This window comes from Leucopleurus acutus (genome assembly GCF_964270905.1).
Source record: "Leucopleurus acutus genome assembly, chromosome: 6".
NCBI classification, from domain to species: Eukaryota; Metazoa; Chordata; class Mammalia; order Artiodactyla; family Delphinidae; genus Leucopleurus; species Leucopleurus acutus.
In genome coordinates, this window is record NC_139149.1 from 111,813,131 (window position 1) to 111,833,991 (window position 20,861).

The following is a 20,861-nucleotide window of genomic DNA, read 5'->3' on the forward strand; positions in this document are numbered from 1 at the left end:
TCCCCTGCATCGGCAGGCAGACTCTCAACCACTGCGCCACCAGGGAAGCCCCACAATTTTATTCTTAAATCCTGATTCTTCAGTGACTGATTAAGACTCAGGCCCACCAAAAGGCCATCATTTGGGGGTCTTTTCCTTGTGTGAAAGGTAGTTCATTAGGACCTGCTGCTTTTGTAGCTAAAGAAAGAGGTGTTCCAACAACAGACTGAGCTGCCAGTACAAGTTGCCCGACTTGCTCTGATAAATGAAAAGATGATCTGATGCAGAAGTCACTGATTTGGAACATAAAGTCTGAAGTTCTCAGTGTTGTGTTCATTGCCAGATATGAACAAAATAGAAAACAGAAACTCACATTAAACTCTTTAAAATAAATGTGAAAAGTCAGTCTATAAAGACTCAGAGAGAGATGCATTGAAGCCCGTGTGCCCTGTGCTGTTCACTACTGCCTGTGATCGCGGTTATTCTTAGGTCATCCTAACTTACTTACATATCTTGATCTCATCCACTGGAAATGACAAAAATATAATTTATTAAATATCTTTAGTTTCTATGCCCACTCTTCTATACGTGTAACGTTCTATCCTGCATTTTAAAAACAATATGTTATTCTTTCATTCTTTGAAATGAAAAACATTTCATTTCATTCTTTGAAAACACGCTTTTTAACGTTTGTGTCTTTGTATAGTTGTACACTGTCTTACTAAATAAATAATTCCCTATCATTGGGCATTTAGGGCTCTTCCTCCATTCTTCCCCTACTTTTTGCTTGAATGGACAGCCTACTAAGTATTCGTGTACACGTCTGATTATTTTTCAAGCTAAATTTCTAGAAACAGAAACACTAGTCGGTAAATAAACATATTCTTGTAAGGGGGTTAATACAAGCATTGCTATGCTCTTTCCATCAGCTGTGTTCAAGAGAAGTCATTTAAAAATCCCCCCAACGCTAGGTTTTAAATATTTTTATATTTAAAAGTCTGCCATTTTGAAATGCCGGTGCCTCAATGTTGCTTTAATTTGTACCTCTTTCATTACCAGTGAGTTTGATTTCTTTCCTTTTTCATTTAATCACCAGCCACTTTTTCTATGAGATTGTTTTGCCCATTTTTCTTTAGGGTGCTTATCTTTTTCTTATCCATAGAGCTTTCTAACTGATGGAAACCTGGGTTTTGCTGATGTATACAAAAACAACTAATTCTTGCAGGTTTATTTTATAATCTACCACCTCCCTGCTCTGCCTTATGAGATCCAGTATTTTTTACTCCCCTCAGGATTTTTAAGTAGGCAGCTGTCACTGGCAGATAAGGGTGGTTTCGACCTTCCTTCTTTATGGGTTTGTCTCTTGTTCCTTTCCTCATTGTTCTGCCCTGGCCACGGCTTCCAGAGCAACCGCAGAGTCACCAAGCACTATCCTCTCATCTTTATTGTCACCAAAGATTCTTGATTAAGTAGGATGCTGGTTATAGATCTGAGATACTCTTTGTAAATTTCAGAGAGTATCCTTCTGAGTTTTGTTTAGAAATTGATGTTCTACTCCCCTTTTGAACCTCTTTGAAGATCAGGGTATTTTTCTCCTCTGGCCTATTAATATGATAAATTTTGGTTTCAAACATTATACCATCTTTGCAGTAATTTCTGTGCTCAATGTTATTCTTTTAGTGTATCTCCAGATTTGATTTACTTATGTTTTGTGTAAATTTTTGCCTTAATTCAGAGTGAGGCAGATCTATGTTTTATTTTGGGGGAGAGGCCAGGAGAGTACTTAACAAAATGAAGACATCTAACTCTTTTTACAATGCTTTAGTTTTTAAATGAACGTACAGTAAAATTGACTTTTGGGGGCTATACAGCTCTATGAATTTTGACCCATGTACAGATTCTTGCAACCAGCACTATAACCAAGACACACAACAGTTCCATCACTCCAAAACACCCCTTGTGCTTTCCCACTCTAGTCACAGCCTACCCCTACCCCTCACCCCTGGCAACCACTGATCTGTTCTCTGTCCCTATAGCTTTGTCATGTTCAGAATGTCATATAAATGGAATCACGTACTGTGTAACCTTTCTGACCTCTTTCACTCAGCAAACTGCCTCTGAGATTCATCTGAGCTGTGTGCATCAATAGTTCATTTCTTTTTCTTACCGAGTAGTGCGCCATTGTACAAATGTTCCAGAGTTTGTTTATCTATCTATCTGTTAAAGGACATTTGGGTTGTTACCAGTTTGGGGCAATTATGAACAGACCTACTATAAACATTCATGTACAGGCTTCTGTGGGAACGTAGGTTTTTGCTTCCTTGGGGCAGTGGTTCTCAACCATGAACTATTTTTGCTACCTGGGTGATATTCAGCGAGGTCTAGAGACATTTTTGGTTGTCACGACTGGGAGTAGGGGTGCTACAGGCATCTGGTAGCAGAGGCCAAGGATGCTGCTAAACCTATAATGCACAGGAGAGCATCCCCCAACAAAGGATGATCCAGCCCAAATGTCAGCAGTGGTGCTGTGGAGACACTGCTCTAGGTAAGTACCCAGGACTGGGATTGCTGGGCTGCAGGTAAGTGTACGTTTCACTTTATGAGAAACTGCCAGCAGTTCTCCAGAGCAGCTGTGCCGTTTCGTAATCCCACCCGCAACGCATGGGAGCTCCCGTTACTCCACATCCACACCAGCACTTGGTATTGTACTTTAAGTTATTTTTAGCCAGTGTGTATTATTATTATTAGTTCTAAGAATTTTTGTAGATTCCTTGAGATTATCTATGTGCACAGTCATATCATCCATGAAGAGGGGCAGTTTATTTCCAACTTCCCTGGAGACTTTCTCTTTGACTCAGGGATTCCACAGAAGTGTGCTGCTTGATTTCCAAGTGCTTGGAGGTTTTCCTGTTATCTTTTTTTTTTTTTTTGCGGTACGCGGGCCTCTCACTGCTGCGGCCTCTCCCGTTGCGGAGCACAGGCTCCGGACGCGCAGGCTCAGCGGCCATGGCTCACGGGCCCAGCTGCTCCGCGGCATGTGGGATCTTCCCGGACCAGGGCACGAACCCGTGTCCCCTGCATCGGCAGGCGGACCCTCAACCACTGCGCCACCAGGGAAGCCCTCACATACGGTTTTAAATTTTCTAGTGACCACATTAAAGAAAGGTAAAAAGAAATGGGGAAATTTTAATATATCTTATTTAATCCAATATATCCAGAATATTATGTCAACATATAATATAAAAATTATTAATAAGATAGTTTACTTTCTTTTTCCTTGTACTAAATCTGCAAAATTTGGTGTGTATTTTACACACACAGTGCACCTCAATTAGGACTAGCCACGTGTCAAGCGCTCGAGAGCCACGTGTGGCAGGGGGCTACCAAAGTGGGCAGTGCGGCTTTAGAGAGTACAATGTTCAGTGGAAAGATTTTAAGTCAGCCGCATCACTGTTTCCAGGTTCCTTATATCCCTGTTATGTCCCATCCTACAGAAACAGCGCAGCGTGTGCCACAGCTTCTGCTCACGTCTCTGACAGACTGTTCTGCTTGGCTTCCGTATCAAGATCCTTCATCATAGTTATCTTTTCATTGCAAAGTGCACCTCTTGGGAACGGCCTTCCTAATCGTACAACACAACATCCAGAAGATCAGGTTTAAATAAGTAAAGAGACTGGCAGGTTTTCTATAAAAATGAGAAAAGATTTTTAGGTGGAAAAAGATACAACTTTCTGTTGAAGACTGTCAGTCAGCCTGTTGCCAGCTCTTTACCTGTACTAACTCATTTGATCTTCACAACCCTGCGTATGAGCTCAGTTTTACAGATAAGGAAGCAGAGGCACAGAGAAGTCAAGTGACTTGCCCAAAGTCACTCAGCTAAGAAGTAGCAGAACTGGGATTCAAACCCAGGGGGTTGGGCTCCTGTGCCTGTGTGCATAAATTCTGTGCTCCATCACCTCCCTATGTTTTCACTGTGGGAGAAAACATTTGACACATATAAACAAATCATAGCCGTAATATGTAAGAAGATGCTATCAAGCAAGAAGACAAACATAAATAACCTCATGGAAAAATGGGCAAAGGATAAGAACAGGCAATTCATAGAAAAAGAGATGGAAACAGCCAATAAGCATAGGAAAAGATGCTCAATTTATGTCATCAAGGACAGGCAGGTTAAAACAAGATATGATTTTTCATCCAACAGATTAGAGCAGAAATCAAGAAGTTTGCTAACGGGGTCAGGAGGGCGTGTGAAAATGGCCTCTCTCACACGGCCGTAGTGTGAGGTTTGAACTGCCTTTTTGAATGGCGATCCGGTGGTATCCACCACCATTGAAAACGCGCTTCACTTTTCACCGACAATTCCACTTCCAGGCATCTATCCTACGGCTGTGGTCTCCCACGGGCGTGAAGATGCAGGCACACAGAAGCTCTCCTAACCCAGCTCCACATGACCCACGTGCCTGGGGTCACGTGCACTGCTTCCCCGCAAAGCCCTGCAAAGACCTGCTGAGAGCCAGGCACAGGCTGCCCGCCACCTACCACCTGCACACTTCTCTCCCCACCGGTGAGCCCCGTGTTTGTCCTTAAACTTATGCGAGCCAGTCGTACTTGCTCTGCAATTACGTCCATACTTGATAAAAACTAAAGAATTTTCAGTGCAAAGAGAGTTGTTTTTATGAAAAGTAAGCTGAAAGCTCTAAGAGGTCAGTTAAAGGCAAGTTGCTAAAAACCAAAAGCAAAATCAAACTGCTCTTGAATAAACAAGTATAAAATATGGGGGAAACATCATAAAGATCTACAAGGATTTTGCACTTAAGAGTCTTCACAAGCGTCTAAAGCCCAAAATCACACCGGGCTTTATGGCTGTAATTTACCAGGAGAGAGAAAGTGAACACAGCTGGTCCTCCAGTGAGACCCCCCCAGGAGCCAAGAAAAGGCCTGCAAACGTGTGTGTTGTTTGCATTTTTTTAAATAATGAAAATGTATTAATGAGTAGCTTATTTAATTTTAAAACTTTAAAAAATAAAGTGATAAACTTTAACAATACAAAATGACTCATTGTTCCCTTTGGTAACTTTTCTTGCCCTGAATTGTAATCTGTATGATAATATCATGGGTTTAGTTTTCTAATCAGTTGGATAATTTCTGCCTTTCAGTGGAGGATTTAAGCAATTTACATTTGTGGTTATAACAGATACATTTGCTATGAACTCTGCTACCTTATTTTATTTTTAATATTTATTTATTTAATTTATTTATTTAGCTGCACCGGCTCTTGGTTGTGGCATTTGGGATCTAGTTCCCTGACCAGGGATCAAACCCGGGCCCCCGGCATTGAGAGCTTGGAGTCTTAGCCACTGGACCACCACGGAAGTCCCTGCCACCTTACTTTATGCTATTTGTTTTTTGTGCTTTTTACTGTTAGCTTTCCTTTTATTATAAGATCCCTGCTTTCTCTGCTTTTGGCTTGCTGTTGGAGAAGGTTTATACCATGTTTTAAGTTCTACTGGGGTTTATCTCTAAGCTTTCCAAATTATTTATTTCTCTAATTATCAAGGTAAAAAAATAAACAAGTATTCCTCCAGAAACTAGACACTTCTCCTAATTTGGAGGACTATAAAAAAAGGCCCCATGGTGGAAATATTGCGTGAAAAAAGCCAAGTGCGAAATAGCATTGTATAATCCCTTTTATATGAAAGTCAAAGTTAGGGATAGTACAAGGGAAACAAAAGTAAAAGTAAACAAATGGGACTATATCAAACTAAAAAGCTTTTGCACAAAGAAGGAAGCTATCAACAACATGAAAAGGCCACCTACCGAAAGGGATATGTGCAAATGATGTGCAAATGATGTATCTGGTATATGTGCAAATGATGTATCTGGTAAGGGGTTAATATCTAAAATATACAAAGAACTCATACAAGTCAATATCAAAAAACGAACTCGATTAAAAAATGGGCAGAGGATCTGAATAGACATTTGTCCAAAGAAGACATACAGCTGACCAACAACACATGAAAAGATGCTCAACATCACTAATCATCAGGGAAATGCAAACCAAAGCCACAATGAGATATCACCTCTCACTTGTCAGAATGGTTACTATCAAAAAGACAACAAATAATAAGTGCTGGTGAGGGCGTGGAGAAAAGGGAACCCTCATGCACTCTTGGTGGGATTGTAAGTTGGTGCAGCCAATATGGAAAACAGTATAGAGATTCCTCAAAAATTAATAATAGAAGTATCATATGATCCAGAAATTCCACTCCTGGGTATTTATCTGAAGAGAATGAAAACACTAAGTCAAAAGATATTTGCGGGCTTCCCTGGTGGCGCAGTGGTTCAGAGTCTGCCTGCCGATGCAGGGGACACGGGCTCGTGCCCTGGTCTGGGAAGATCCCACATGCCACGGAGCGGCTGGGCCCGTGAGCCATGGCCACTGAGTCTGTGCGTCCGGAGCCTGTGCTCCGCAACGGGAGAGGCCACAGCAGTGAGAGGCCCGCGTACCACGAAAAAAAAAAAAAAAAAGATATTTGCACCTCTATGTTCACTGCAGCATTATTTACAGTAGCCAAGATATGGAAACAACTTACGTGCCCATCAATAGATGAATGGATAAAGAAGATATGGTGTATATACATACTCTCATTCATAAAAGAGAATAAAATCTTGCCATTTGAGACAACATGGATGGACCTAGAGGGTATTATGCTAAGTGAAAAAAGTCAGACAGAGAAAGACAAATATTATATTTGCAGGTATAAAAGATTCACTTATATGTGGAATCTAAAAAACAAAACGAACAAACATAACAGAACAGAAATAGATACAGAAAACAAATAGGTGGTTTCTAGAGGGGAGGAGGGTAGGGAAGGAAAGAAATAGGTGAGAGATCTTAAGAGGTAGAAATTTCCAGTTGCAAAATAAATGAGTCACAGGTATGAAATGTACAGTGTGGAGATACAGTCAATACCTATGCAATACCTTTGTATGGTGGCATACTGTAACTAGACTTAATCAAAACGTTTAGGTGACCATTTTGAAATGTACAGAAATACCAAATCACTACGTTGTATGACAGGAACTAACATAGTGTTGTAGGTCAATTATACTTTAAAAACGAAAAGCAAACTCAGAAGAGGAGATCAGGCTGTGGGATGCAGTGGGGTGGGGAAGGGGGAGGGGGAATTAAATGAAGGCAGTTAGAAGGTACAAACTTCCAGTTATAAGATGTAATGTACAACACGATAAATATAATTTAAGATTGCTGGTCTATATATGTGACATATGGAAGAGAGTAAATCCTGAGTTCTCATCATAAGGAAAAAAAAATTCTCCATTTCTTTAATGTTGTATCTATACAAGATGGTGGACGTTCACTACACTTCTTGTGGTCATTTCATGATGCATGGAAGCCAAGTCATTATGCTGTACACCTGAAACTTATACAGTGTTGTGTGTCAGTTATATCTTAATAAAACTGGAAGGAAAAAGAGGGATGATAAAAAAAAAAGCAAAAAGTTAGGGGTGATGGCTCTGTCAGTGGCTGGAGGACAGCCACCTGTGGGGGGATTTCTCTGTGGCTTCCGGCACCTTCCACATGGTTGCTTTCAGTGGCATTCCTCAGTCCAGCTCCACCTGCCTCTTGGAGATCCCCCCGACCAGGCATCTTCACTGCTGGTGGGGTGCGTGGTTCTTTACCTCCCCTCACCAGTATCTTTGTGAGAAGCTGGGATAAGCCCCATCAGGATGACTAGACACTACTGATATCAGAAGTTTCATAAAAAAACTGTGGCATCCTTTACAAATCACCACTTGCAAGTCACACGTGATGTCAGAGGTTAAACCCATCCCTCCTGAGTCTGCGGGGCAGGACACAGTGAACCTCGGTGGCCCTTCAAAAGTCGAGTGCTATCAAGCCTTCTAGAAGAGCAAAGGTATCGTGCCAACCGAGTCAGCGTTAGATACCCCTCGTCGGGAACTAGTCTCAGTCTTGGTCATTACCTGTGCACACCATCTGCAGTTTTGCCTTTCTATAGAATCTCGCGCAGGAGAACCAAGAGTTAAAGAAGGACAGGACATCTGGAGTCAAGACTGCATAGGAACAAGTTCAAGCATGGCTTGAAGGAACACGTGAGTGGAGGGGAGTGGGGGTTGAGGGCGAGAGGGAGCGAGAGAGGATAGAGAGGATGGAATTGGACTGAACAAGTTAAAAAAAACCCATCTCTTCACTTTTTCCCTCTGCATCCACCTTTTAACTTTCACGATGACACACACCTGCAGGGTCACCATTTCTCGCCCCCAGTCTCTCCCCTTGCTATTGACCAACTTGTCTCTCTGTACCACAGATTTCCCCTCTATACCCAAACAATCTTGGTTCAACTAAAATGAACACTTAGCTAGACTTCTTAGCTACTCGTTTCTATTGCCATTCATGCTTCATTTCTCCTCGCTAGCAACAAACTATTAGGTGACTCCATGATCTTGCCTCAGCCTAACTGACGGGCAGTCTACCTGGACCATCGGATGAAGTGGGAGAGACACAAGTCCCAGATTCCCACACCGTTTCAGGAGGGGGCCAAGGGCTTTCTTTCAGAGCCCCACCCAAGCTTCAAGCGACTACAAAATGAAGATGTGGGATAAGACTGTGCGTGAAAAGTAAAGCACAGATGACTAGTTAGTTCACCGTCACGGTGAGTTCAGCATCACCTACTGCATCAGCGTTCACGCCTACCATGGCAATGCCCCCACGATAACAACTAAAGGTTTAGAGAACGCAATCTTACTATCTGACGCAACAGCAATGTGGAGAACACTAAGTACTGGCGTTGAGCTATCCTAGAAGGTAACTGGGTACTTTTTGTTGTCTGTGAATTTTCCTGCATGTTCTGGATGGATGTACCCTGCAAGTAATTCCTCTGGTGAACCAGCCAGGGAGTCTCACCCCGCAGAAGAAGGCTCACCCACATTGGTTAAAACCCCTGTACGTTCTGATCGGACGCTCCCACCCTAGGGCAGCCCATTACCTCCTGCAGCCTGATCTCCTCCGGCTGGAGGATGTCCAGCACCCCACTGCTCCGAATCTCCGGCAGATCCTGCCAGAGGTTGAATCTCGAGTGCGGGTTACTGAGCAGGCATATCTGGGGCACAGTCTTCCTCTCCGGTGGGCTTGCAGGCTCCTCCTCTTCCCCTTCATCCTCCTCCAGGGTCTCCGCACTGGCCGGGGACCCATCAGCATTGTCTTGGATTTCTGCGTCCTGTTGCCTCCTGGTTTCAATTTCCTGGAGAGTTGATTTATCTCGGTATTCCTGATACAGGAGCCCTGAAATCAAATGGAATTGTATTGACATGAAAAAGATTTCAGAGGAAGATCTTTTGGAATCACTAAGTCAAAGCTTTGGACTCCTATCAAGGGCTGATGCTCTGCCTGTGAAAATACAAAGAAAGCCAGAACCGCACACGTCTCAGAAAAGGCTCTATCACTGAACAAACTGTCACTGTCTTCATTTCTTGGGAAGGATCAGCGTGAATGAGTTTTTTTGTTTTTCAACAAAGAATGAAGAAATCCCTGAACAGATTCAAAATCCAGTCACAAAAACATATGCTTTTCACACACATCCTTAGCAAACAACAAGAATCCCGAATTTGACGTGTTAATAACCAATGTGTGCAGAGGCGATGGAAATGTCCCAGTTATGTTTCAGTATCCCAACAGGATGCTTCTCAAAGCCTAAATGCTTCAATATTAAAACTCAAGTATATTCATTGGTGAAATGGGAATAGTTGTAAATTCTCATTTTGAAGCAAAAAGCCAATATTTCATCAACCTTATGATTCAAAAGGGAAACATTCCTTTTTTGCTTTCACACTTTCAGACTTACTTCCCTGACCTGAAATAAATGCAGTCTAAGTCTCCAAGGAGATTTGGGGGTACAGAGGAATCAGCAAAAACGTAGCATCTCCACAGGGAAAAATTCATTTTGGATGTCCTGGCTGCAGGGCAGAGGGTTGGTCTCTCCACACAGGAGCAGCAGAAAAGCTTCAGTGGCAAGGGGGCTCCCAGCCCAGGGAGAGGGGAAGCAGGGCTGGGTGGGGAGAGGAAGGGGGGGTCCTGCTGGCGATGAGGCTGGGAGGAGAGGAGGGTCACCCCAAGGGTTTTGTCTATCCTGTGGGCAAAAGGGAAGCCCCTCAGGCAAACAGCTCTGGTCCACATCTTAGGAGGCCCGTGGATGGGAAGAAAGAGGCCATGCCAGTTCTCTAAGGGAGTGATGATGGAGGCCTGAACTGCAGTGGTGGTGGAGGGATGGGGCCATGTGCATGATTCAGGGACAATGATAAGGTAGAAGACAGGTCCTGGTGATTGGCTGGTGCTGGGTCATGAACGATACCTGGGTGACCAGTTGGCAAGGGGGTCCGGTGGCCCTGTTCAAGGAGATGAGGAATATGGGAGGAGGCTCCGACTGGGGAATGGCGTGGTAGTGAGATCCAGGTGCACCTGAAGGGAATGCAGGTGGAGAGAACCAGTGGGCAGCTGGACTGGTCTGGAGCCTGGGAAAGCTGTTGGGCCCCTTGATATACCTAGCTATAAAACAAAGATGACTTTCCCGGGAAAGTTCTAACAGGGATAAGTGTACCACTTGTAAAGCACTTTCTCATGCAATGCAGTACAAACATTAGCTATTATTCCTTCTTTAATTGTTAAATATATCTAAACAGTACAAAAAAGGAAGGAAAAAAGCAGACGATCTTCAAAATTCTGAAAAATGGCTGGATAAATTATATTCATAAATAACAGGAACTCAATAAATCACCCTGTGGATTAAATTAATTGGCTTCCTTCGTTCCATAATGCTAGATTATAAAGGCTTTATGCTAAGTATAATATTTACTTCAAAAAAAAAAAGATGCTGTGATTTTACGTTACAATCCAGCAGATGACAACATGGAGTTAACCTGACAAAGGAATGAAAAAGAAAATCTAAATCTATGCTAAATGCAACCCAGATTGAAGATCTATAAAGACAGAGGTTTAAAGTCACTACATAAACCGGTTCAGTCATGAGCGTAAGATATGATTACTATTGCCAACATCGAACCAATTAATCTCCTGTGATTCCGATACTGTTTTTAAGGAGGTTTAAAGAAACCAGGATTCCACGAGTTGACTTGGATTCACTTTTCAAAGCTTAGCACAGCGTCTCCCACAGAGGAGGTACTCACATATTTGTTGAGTTGAACACCTTTAAAAATGCAGTTTCCAAGCTTCTCAAAAATATCTAACCAATTTGGCATCTTTTTGAAAGTTCAAAAATATGGCTTATGCATGCTACACGGCACATCGTGTGTACCATGGGTCAGCATGATGGGTAAATCATGGGTAAACGCTATCTCCAACATCTCACATGATGATGTGATACATATGCTGAAATGAGACAAAAACATCAGCATTGTGGGTAGTTGGGTTGAAAGTAATATTTCTGAAATCACATTGTGGCAGACATTGTGGCTGCCTCTCCTCTATCCCCTCACAGCCCTTCTTCCCAGCTGGCAGGGAGGGCTTTTGTCTGGGTGCTGACCTAGTCTGTGCTCAGGGAAGTGGATGTATGCTGACTGATCAAAGCCTACCATGATGGTTCCCTTCCCCTTGCCACTGCTGGTTTTAGACATGAGCATGTGACATGACCTGGCCAAGGAGACTAAGGGGACATCTTACATCTTTAAGAAGGGCTTCTCAAAAAGATGTCCCTCCCCAGGAGACACTTGAAGACAAACTACTCTTTTTTTTTTTTTGGTTTTTATACATGGTTGCTTGAGGATGTGATGTACGGAGCTCTGGCAGCCATCTTGTGATATGAAGCCCAAATGCTGAGAATGGTAGAGGGAAAGGAACTAGGTGGTTGCTTGACTTAATGAACCAAATGCAGAATTTCCTACCTCATTCCTGGAGTCAACTGAGATAGAATACTTTCATTCTTTAAGGTCATTTTTTTGGGGGGGGGGGCGGCGCTGGATATTCTATTACACTCAGCCAAAGACTCCCAATACAAGTAATCTTAGCATTTTCTTAAAACTTCATACTTCTTTCTGAAGTCTTCAGAATATGAATTTAAACACACATTTTCCTGGAGTTACTATGATTACAAAGAGTTATCTGACACACTGTGTAACCATTTTCATGACCTGTTTATTTTTTTATTTATTTATTATTTTTTTTGTGGTACGCGGGCCTCTCACTGCTGTGGCCTCTCCCATTGCAGAGCACGGGCTCCGGGCATGCAGGCTCAGCGGCCATGGCTCACAGGCCCAGCCGCTCTGCGGAATGTGGGATCTTCCCGGACCGGGGCACGAACCCGCGTCCCCTGCATTGGCAGGCGGACTCTCAACCACTGCGCCACCAGGGAAGCCCACCTGTTTATTTTTATTAGCCTTACCTGAGGAGCTATGTTATCTGATTAAATTTTTGTAGTAGAGATATACTGTTGATATATCATGTTTTTCTATTTTCTCTTTTGTACATTCAGTAAGCAAAATTGATTTTACCTGTAAAAGCTGGCACCTGGTATTATATTCACGCAGAATTAGAAGGCTCAGTTCCCATCTCTCCTAATTAAAATGATCTATATCAGGTTGGCTGAGCTACCCTGCAGAAGGAGGATGAGCTCCTGGAGTCCTTCAAAATCTCACCTTCTGAAGGGAATAATTTTTTTCTTTGAATCCTTCAGATAGAACTTCTAAAGGGCAGAGAATTCATTTATTTTTAGTGAGCACCTTCTATGCACCAAGCAGTTGTTAGGTGCCAGAGACAACCACAGCACACACACACACGTGTGCACACACACACACACACACACAATCACAGGGTCTCAGGGTCTATGATCTTCAGGGCCACCACCAACTACAATGACAGCTGTATACCACATCATGCATAGTCCTGGCATCATTTTGTTCTTGCCTGGGTGGGAGCCACTGCAAAATTCAACACAGTGGTCTACAAGATGCCCATATAGCCTTCCCACTTTCCTTCCCCCTTAATGCCACTGTGTCTTTAGGAACGCGTTGTCCTTTCCTGATACCTGGCAAAGAATTCGCTTCATTCGGTGAGCTAAAAGCAGCTGGCCTCCTGTAGCAACCTGCTTGGCATAAGCCCCGAGTCTATGATGAAGGATGTGAGAAGAAGGCAGCCTCGGTCCTGTGCTGTCATTCAGCACATCTGTTGAGCACCGACCATGGATCCAGCCCAGGGGCCAGAAACACATAGTCACCATTACACCAGGAGATAGTGGGAGAAAAGCCTCAGAATGTCAGTCTCTACTGTTTACCAAATGAGGAAACTGAGGGCCAGGATGAGCAGGTACCAGAGCTCAGGGCTCCCGACTCCCAGCTTTGAGCTTATGCCACGGGCTCTCCAGGAAGGAGGTCTCCACACGCCCACACTGCAGAAGGGAGCCTCTCTCTCCGTGAGAGGAGGCACGGATCTCCCCACTCCCACCTCGATTTCCTTCCTGGTCCTGACATTGATCTCAGCCAGAGGATCCCTTTCTAGAGGGTGGAATTCGAGGCTTCCAGCACATGCCAAGGCCAAGGTGGCCCTCCTCGCCATAAAGGGCAATGTGGTAGAGGTGGAAGAAAGGGATTTTCGGGTGTGTTTGTCCTCAGATCAGCCCCTCTCCATTTCCGCCAGCAAACAAAGGGAAAAGCCGCCACCACCATCACCACCCAGCCCACACGCAGGGGGCCCACTAGGAACAATACCCCTGGAGTCAGCACTGCTTAACAGAATGCAGCGTGCGCTCCACCCTCAGCTTTGCAAGGGCTCAGCTCCTCCCAGGGTTCAGTCCAGAATAAACCCCAGCCAGGGGAAAGGGAACCTGCCCAAAAAGTCTCCTAAACATGGGTCTCCTGGGGCAATGGAAGCTCCACTTCCACTGCAGACACTTCATGTCCGTCTGAGTGTTTGGGATGGAGAACAATAATGATGAATTTAGGAAAGAAAATTTTCAAGCCAAAATTTTAATTTAACGAATAAACTTCTGCTCTGACAACCCTGAAGAACAGAAAGATTTCTATGCCGTACCATTCCCGAAGAACCCATGTACTTGTGGCCACCTCTGGTGATGAAGATGAGAGCTAGTTTGATGTCATCAGCAATCTTTGACTTTTAAATGCGAGCGCTCGGGTTTTGGGGATGTCTTCTCAACCCACTCTCTGCTTTCACAGAGCTTCAACTGCAGCTGTGCAGGAGCTGGACACGCGGGCTATGCCCTGCACTTCTGGCCATGCTCTGGACAGGCAGGGGGAGCCAGGCTTCCCTTCCTAACCCAGGGGCCTCTGGGGCTCCCAGCTTCTCTCTACTTACCTTTCCTTCCCCTGTGCAAAGTCTGTCACTGCCACCCCTTCCTGAATTGCCCCAGTCAGCCTGACTCTCTCCACAAGTCCCCTCTGCAGGGTCCCCTCCCTTTACAGGTCTTCCCCAGGCCCCCGGGTGGGGATGGTGGGGGGACGCATGGAGCGTCCCCTCCTGCATGGCCCATAAGCACCTAACCCCTGGACTTTCTGGCAGAAGACACAAGAGGACAGAGAGCCCTCCCCAGGAAAGAGCTGGGCAAGCACACCTCTCCAAGAGAGCAGGAAAGAAATGCATTTGCTAAAGCCCAATTATACAGCCACTATTAAAACGCGGCAGTTTTGCCTCTGGAACCATTTAGAACCAAAGATGTCAGTAACCTTCCTTGTCAGAAACATCTGTCCAGGGGAAATGCAAGGGCATCCCACAAGCAGGGGAGCCCTCAGAGTCCGCCAGGAACCAACGTTTCCCCCAGTGACGCCCCGTCGCCGCTGGGGACACCCACCTATTTGTTCGATGAGGTTCCTCCAGGAGTCGGAGGGAATGGGGTGGATCATCTGCAGGGCCTCGGTGAGCGTGGTGGGGCTGTCGAGGGCCGGGCACTCCTCGGGTGTGGCCTCATTTCCCAGGGTGGAGGACGACTCGCTGCCAGAGAGAGAGGAGAGGCAGGAGCCGGTTATTTTTAAGCAACGACACACCTCGGCCAGCTCGCGAGAGGCGTCCGCACAGGCGGCCCTGGCCAGATGGACCCTGACCAGGATGTCCAGGCCGAGCGGCCGCCGCCGCTCCCTGCCACGCAGGCCCCACAGGCCCTTTTTGTCACCGCATCAGGGCGCGACCGGGTAATTCATTCCCACACCAGCCCACCCAAACCTTCATGTTTTCGGAGCTCGCGGGCAGGCGTCGGAAACTTGGCGCGTCCTGCCCGCTTCGCGGCGCCGCCCCGCCGCCCGGACGGGTCCAGCGGCCAGGGGCCCTGCGCTCGCTGCGCACCCCGCGCCGCTCGCTGTCACACGGCCCCCGGCCCCCTTTGGGTAGCGATCCTCCAGTCCCAGGGCCACGCGGCGCGGAGAGGGGCCACCGAACGAGACGCGTGCGCCCAGGGCGCCCGAGAGAGGGCGCGAGAGGCGGTCCGGGGCAGGGACAGGGGTGTCGGCGGTCCGACTGGGGAGCATCCCCCGACCTCAGGCGGCGTGCGGGCACGATGGGGGCCGCGGGAGGAGTGAGGGGCTGCGGGGCCCGCAGGGCGGGGGGCGCGGGGCCCGCAGGGCGGGGGGCGCGGGACTGGCAGTTCGGGTAGGCGTCCCCGACGAGGGACGCAAGCTGGGGCCACAGGCGCGCAGTGGTGGCGCGCAGGGGTCGGGACGGCCGCTCGTCCTCACCTGCCAGGGAGATGTCCCGCCGCTGAGTCGCGCGCGTCGCTCTCCGAGGTGGAGCTGTCGTGGTCCACGGCGCAGGCGGCGCTGAAGGCTGCGGCCAGCAGCTCCATGGGGGCCGGCAGCCAGCCAGGCTCTGGGGCCGGGTCGGGGACCGCGCTGGGGGCCCGGAGCCGGGCGGGGGGCGACTAGCGGGCTCCGGAGCAGGGTCGCAGCGCGCTTAGCTGGAGCCGGAGCTGCCGCTGCCGCCGCCGCTGCCAAGAGCTCCAGCAGGCGCCCCGGCGCGCGCCTGGAGGCTCCCGGGGTTGCCACGGCAACGGGGGAGGCGGGTGGGGCGCGCGCGGCGGGGGCGAGGCCCGGCGGCAGCCGGGCGGGGGAGCCTGGCCTTGGGCACGACCCAGAGCCCGCGGGCGCCGACTAATGCCCGGGACCGCCGACCAGGTCCGCGCCTCCCTCCTCTGCCGCGGCTCTGCCCCGGCAGGGGAGACGAGGAGGGCAGGATGGGTGGGGGCCGGCGAGCTGCGCCTTCGTCTTCCCGCCCCCTCCTCGCCGTCTGGCCACATCCCGCCAGCTCACGGGGCGAACTTGGAAGGTAGGGGCGAGGTGACCCTCTGCCCGGCGCGCCCTCGAACTTCCGTCTTGCCCACCCCGCGCATCCTATGAGGTCCTTCACAGGGACCCGCCCGGAGACCCCCGCCTCTGTCGCTCCGGGCCCAGCCTCGAGGGACCCTCGAGGATATCCGCTCCTGACCTGACTATGGAGAGGGGGCCAGCGCGGAAGCCTCTCCCGGACGAGTCTGGCTGACCCCGGCTACCCCGAGGCCCTAGCAGCACGGGGTGGGTATAGGGGAGGGAGTGGAGGAGAAACAAAGTGCCCCCAAGCCTCCACCCGGTTTCCCTGCCCGGTCACAATGACGTTCGGAATCTGCACCTTTGTGTTAGCTAGTTCAACTCGCTTCCGGATACAGAGAGCAAAGCAAAAATGGGAAACTGGAGTCGAGGGGAGTGTGAGTGGTCCCGTGTGACTTGGAAATCTAGACGGACAACTCCAAAATCCGACTCCAAGTCCAGTAAGAGAACTGGAGCCCTGCCCGGTGGCCTTCTCTGAGGGCAGCCCCTCCGCTCCCTGCTCCCCTGGGCGGTGCCGGGTGCCGGGACGGCGGCCTGTCTCTGCGGGCCAGAGCCAGTTCCCGCTCTTCGGAGGGTACCTGGCGGGGTGGGTTGTGCAGACCAAAGTGGAAAATCTTCTCGGCACCTTCCCCTGCACAGTCTACCCACGGGGCATTTGTTTAAATTAACAAATTCCTCGTTTTTCGATGCAAATACTCCTGCTGCGAGGGGTTCACTTACTAGTTAGTAGGTTGGCTTTAATGCATTCCTTAGCCAGCCGTCTAGAGCGCGGCAATTGTAAAGGGAGAGTTGGAGTGGAAAAGGAGAGAAAGCAGCTTAGAAAGGGGCCTTTTTGCCAAGAGGGGAACTCCCTTTCCCAGACTTCAGCTGGCGACGCCGGCGGTCCTACGCATTCCATCGGTGCTCAGGTTGACGCAAACCAGTTCCGAAAGCTGCCTCTTAGCCCTCGTTCCCCTCCAGGGGCCAGAACGGACAGGTCTGATCTCCTCTTGCCCTTAAGGCCTCAAATATTTGCGTGACAACCGTCAGGTCTTCTGTCTTTCCAACCCAAGCCACTCCTTTCTTGACTCATTCTGCGTATCTCCGGACAGCCCTCTCTTGAGCTCTACGTTTTCATCTGTTCACTGGCAGTCTTCACCTGGATGTCTGCTAAACACTCACATCCCCACCACCACCAGCAGCCAACTAGGAGGCCAGGCAGAACGTGAGGGACAGCCTCAACCGCTCCTGTACCTCCTGTCACCCCACATGTCAATGCCTCACTGAGCCCCCGGGATCCTCAAAAGCTTTCAAAGCTGTCCCCTCCTTGGTATTTAGACCTCTCCTTCCCTCTGTCCATCCTTCTCTCTGTCCATCCTTCTCTCTGTCTCCTTTTTAACCTGTGGGTCGGCTTTTGTCCCTCCCCTGCTTAAAAACCTCTATTGGAGTCCCATCCCCTGTGGGCGAAGGCCACCTTCTGCCTCTGTAATGGGCTCTTTACCAGGTGTCCCACTCCTTGCCATCTTCCTTGGCTAGAACTGCCCACCTTACCCCCCAAATCCTCACCGTTACTGGTTGAGGCTCCCTGGAGCATCCCCACCAGGCCCTTAACCCTGTATAACCAGCGGCATTGCCTGGCACTGTAATTCCCCATGAAGAGGGCCATCCTTACACTAAGACATGGGCTCCTCTAGGGTGGGCACCCTGGTGTCCCACTCATCTTTCATCGGGGTCCAAGGAGGTGCACTGGCTGGGCAGTCACTAGGACCTGCTGCTCTGCATGGTTTCACCGCCCTTGAAATTCGACGTTAACACTAAGTGGAAGCTGTCACTTTCACACTTGGTTGCACTGAGGAGAAAAGACTCATTTTTTTAAAAAATCAGAAGATATTCAAGTGAATTACATGTATTAAGATGAGTATAATAAAACCTTCCAATTGAAAAATAAGCTAAAAATACCCTTCTAATTATAAAATCAGTTTAGAAAGTCACTGCGTTCTGAAGGCATATAACCTTAAGCTAAATTCCCCGTGTTCTATTTTCAATCCTACTTAGTGCTTACTGGGCAGGCTATGATTAAAATCTCCATTTAACTGACATTTTGCCCTAAATCATTCACAAAATAAAGTAGAGGGAAATATTTCAAATATTTATACTTGATTAGTCCATCGTTGGTGCTCTGTAAGCATTTGTTAAGGAATTAATGATATGTTTTAAAAAACATTTAGTTATTTTATATATTTTATCTAAAAAATATTTAGTTATTTTATATATTTTATCTAAAAAAATATTTAGTTATTTTATATATTTTATCTAAAGATTCTTTATTTCTTCCTTTGGGTTATAAAAGGTAAATACTGGAAACAAAGTGGATTCTTATTTATGTAGCAACCTCAGCCTTCAGGTGTTCTCACTTATGTTTATAAAATGTTACTTTATTCTGAGGGAGAATTGCTAGAAGCAGAAGGAAGCTTAGAAATGATCTGGTCCAACTCTTCTTTTACAGAAAAAGAAGCAGAACCAGAGGGTTAAAATGACAAGCCCAAGATAACAAAACTGGCTAATGGCAGATTTTGGAAGCATGTGCTAGTAAGTCAAGACTACCTTGTGTGGATTAAGGAACTGCAAGTTTCTGTTTTCTTATTCTAAATATTTTTAGGGTCATATGGTATGCCACCAGATTATTACAGGTTAAAACACATCTGTATTCTTAAATCTAGTAGGAAAATGACTTTGTAGTGAGACGGTAATCCTCAAATATACATTTTAAAACTTCTAGAAACAGGTGCTTGATAACTTTTAATTAACTATAGCTTTTAAATCCATAAACACAGTTTATTTTTGTCACTCTTAAAAGACTTTTTCAGTTGCTTTGAAAATCAACACATTTAAACCAGAGAGGCAGCACCAACAGTCAGTCCCCAGAAGGCTACAGGCTTGAGGCTAAATGGACCCCCCAGATCCAGGTGAAAGTTAGGAAAAGGACAAGATGTAGCCTCTCTCACTGCAGCTCCAAGAGAAACCATACTCAGTGGATAAAAAGACTTCCCCACGAGGAGACTCTCCGAATTTAGATTCTTCTGTTGTGTGGTTAGAAGTATTTTACTGGTGAGGTGGAGGGGGAGATCTTTCCTTAATGTTTAGTAAAGAATTAATCTTACCCAAAGAGAGGTCTGACCTTTTCCTTGGGCTGCTGGGAGGTGACCTCTAAGCCATTGGAATGTCTGATAAGAGTGTCTTTGCTTACCTGGGGGCTGGGGCCACATCAGATAAGGTGGAGACTCTGGGCCACGTGACAATAGCTCAACCTCCAGAGGGGCTGAAGACTGAGGTCAGCCATCTGGGTGGCCAACCAGTTCTAGCTGATGGAGCCCCAATAAAAACTCTGAGCACCCAGGCTCAGATGAGCTTCCTGGTTGGCAATATTGTCATACGCTGTTACCCGGGAATGTTAGCTCTGTCCACAATTTCATAGGGACAAGGCAACTGGAAGTTCCGAGTGGAGCCTTTCTGGATTCTGTCCTATGCATCTCTACCCTTGTCTGATTTAAAACTGTAGCCTTTCTCTGTAATAAGCCATAACCATCAGTAACAGCTCTGAGTCCTTCTCATGAATCTTTGAACTGAGGGTGGTCTTGTGGGTTGTACCCTAACTTTGCAAGCCTTGAATCTGGTTTAGAGTACAGTGACCACGTTCCTCTTACAGCCTTCCTTTCCTTGGTCTCTTTTTCTCTCTGTCAGTCTGCCCCGTACGCCGCTGCCAGGTTAGTTTCCCTCAAGCACATCTGTTTCCGCACGTCTGTTGTTTTCAGTGACTCCCCAGTACCTTGCTGGTACTTCATTGCTAATGGAGTTAATGTGCAGCCTGGACTCGGGCTGCCCGGTTGGGAGCTGGGTCACCCCTGAGAGCTCCCATGGCCCTGCCTTTGCTCTGTTAGCTCTGCCCTGTTATCACCCACTTGCATGGTTTCTCTTCCCAGTGACCTGAGATTTGGGGGTGGGGCAGCTCTGAAGATGTCATTTATTTCTGCTTCCCCAGCATCCAGCCCAGCCAGGAGGCATCGGGAAATAGTCAGTGAATAAGTGAATACGGGGAAGTTGGTAGGTGTTATGTGGACATGTCCTTGGTTTCATTCTTTCTTCTACAGTTACTGAGTCTAGCACTAGCCCTCGCTTGGTGTTACATCTTGGCCTTCTTGGGTTAGAAGGTAATTCTTTCATTGCCCTCTTTGGGAACTAGCAGGTTTCTGGGGTTGGTGCCTCAAGTGTGGGGGAGGTAACTGACCTGCTGTGGTGAGTCAAAAAGCCCATTAAAACTGGATTCGTTGTTTTGGTGAAGTGAGGAGCGTTTTGTTTTTGTTTTGTTCTTTTTAGACGTGGTTGCTATGGTGGACAGTTGTTATAGTTTTGGTTAAATAGGGAAAAGCCCAGAGGGATGAGGAGATGCGTACAAATCTTTGTCTGATTTGAGAAGATATGCGAGTGTTGGGCAGGCTTCAGTGATCATGGGAAGTAGGCATCGCGGTCCGAGGGCTTAGCTGCCCAAGCTT

At 47.2% G+C, this 20,861-nt stretch overlaps 1 protein-coding gene across 1 annotated transcript in view; it reads right to left on the reverse strand.

The window, feature by feature from the left end:
• NGEF (neuronal guanine nucleotide exchange factor) overlaps positions 1 to 20,861 on the reverse strand; it is a 113,144-nt gene that overhangs the window by 24,432 nt on the left and 67,851 nt on the right. The window contains exons 4-5 of the mRNA XM_082841217.1: positions 14,832 to 14,971; positions 9,009 to 9,304 (exon numbers count right to left, since the gene is read on the reverse strand). Coding sequence (XP_082697343.1) covers positions 9,009 to 9,304; positions 14,832 to 14,971 — 436 coding nt within the window. The remainder of the gene's footprint in view (positions 1 to 9,008; positions 9,305 to 14,831; positions 14,972 to 20,861) is intronic.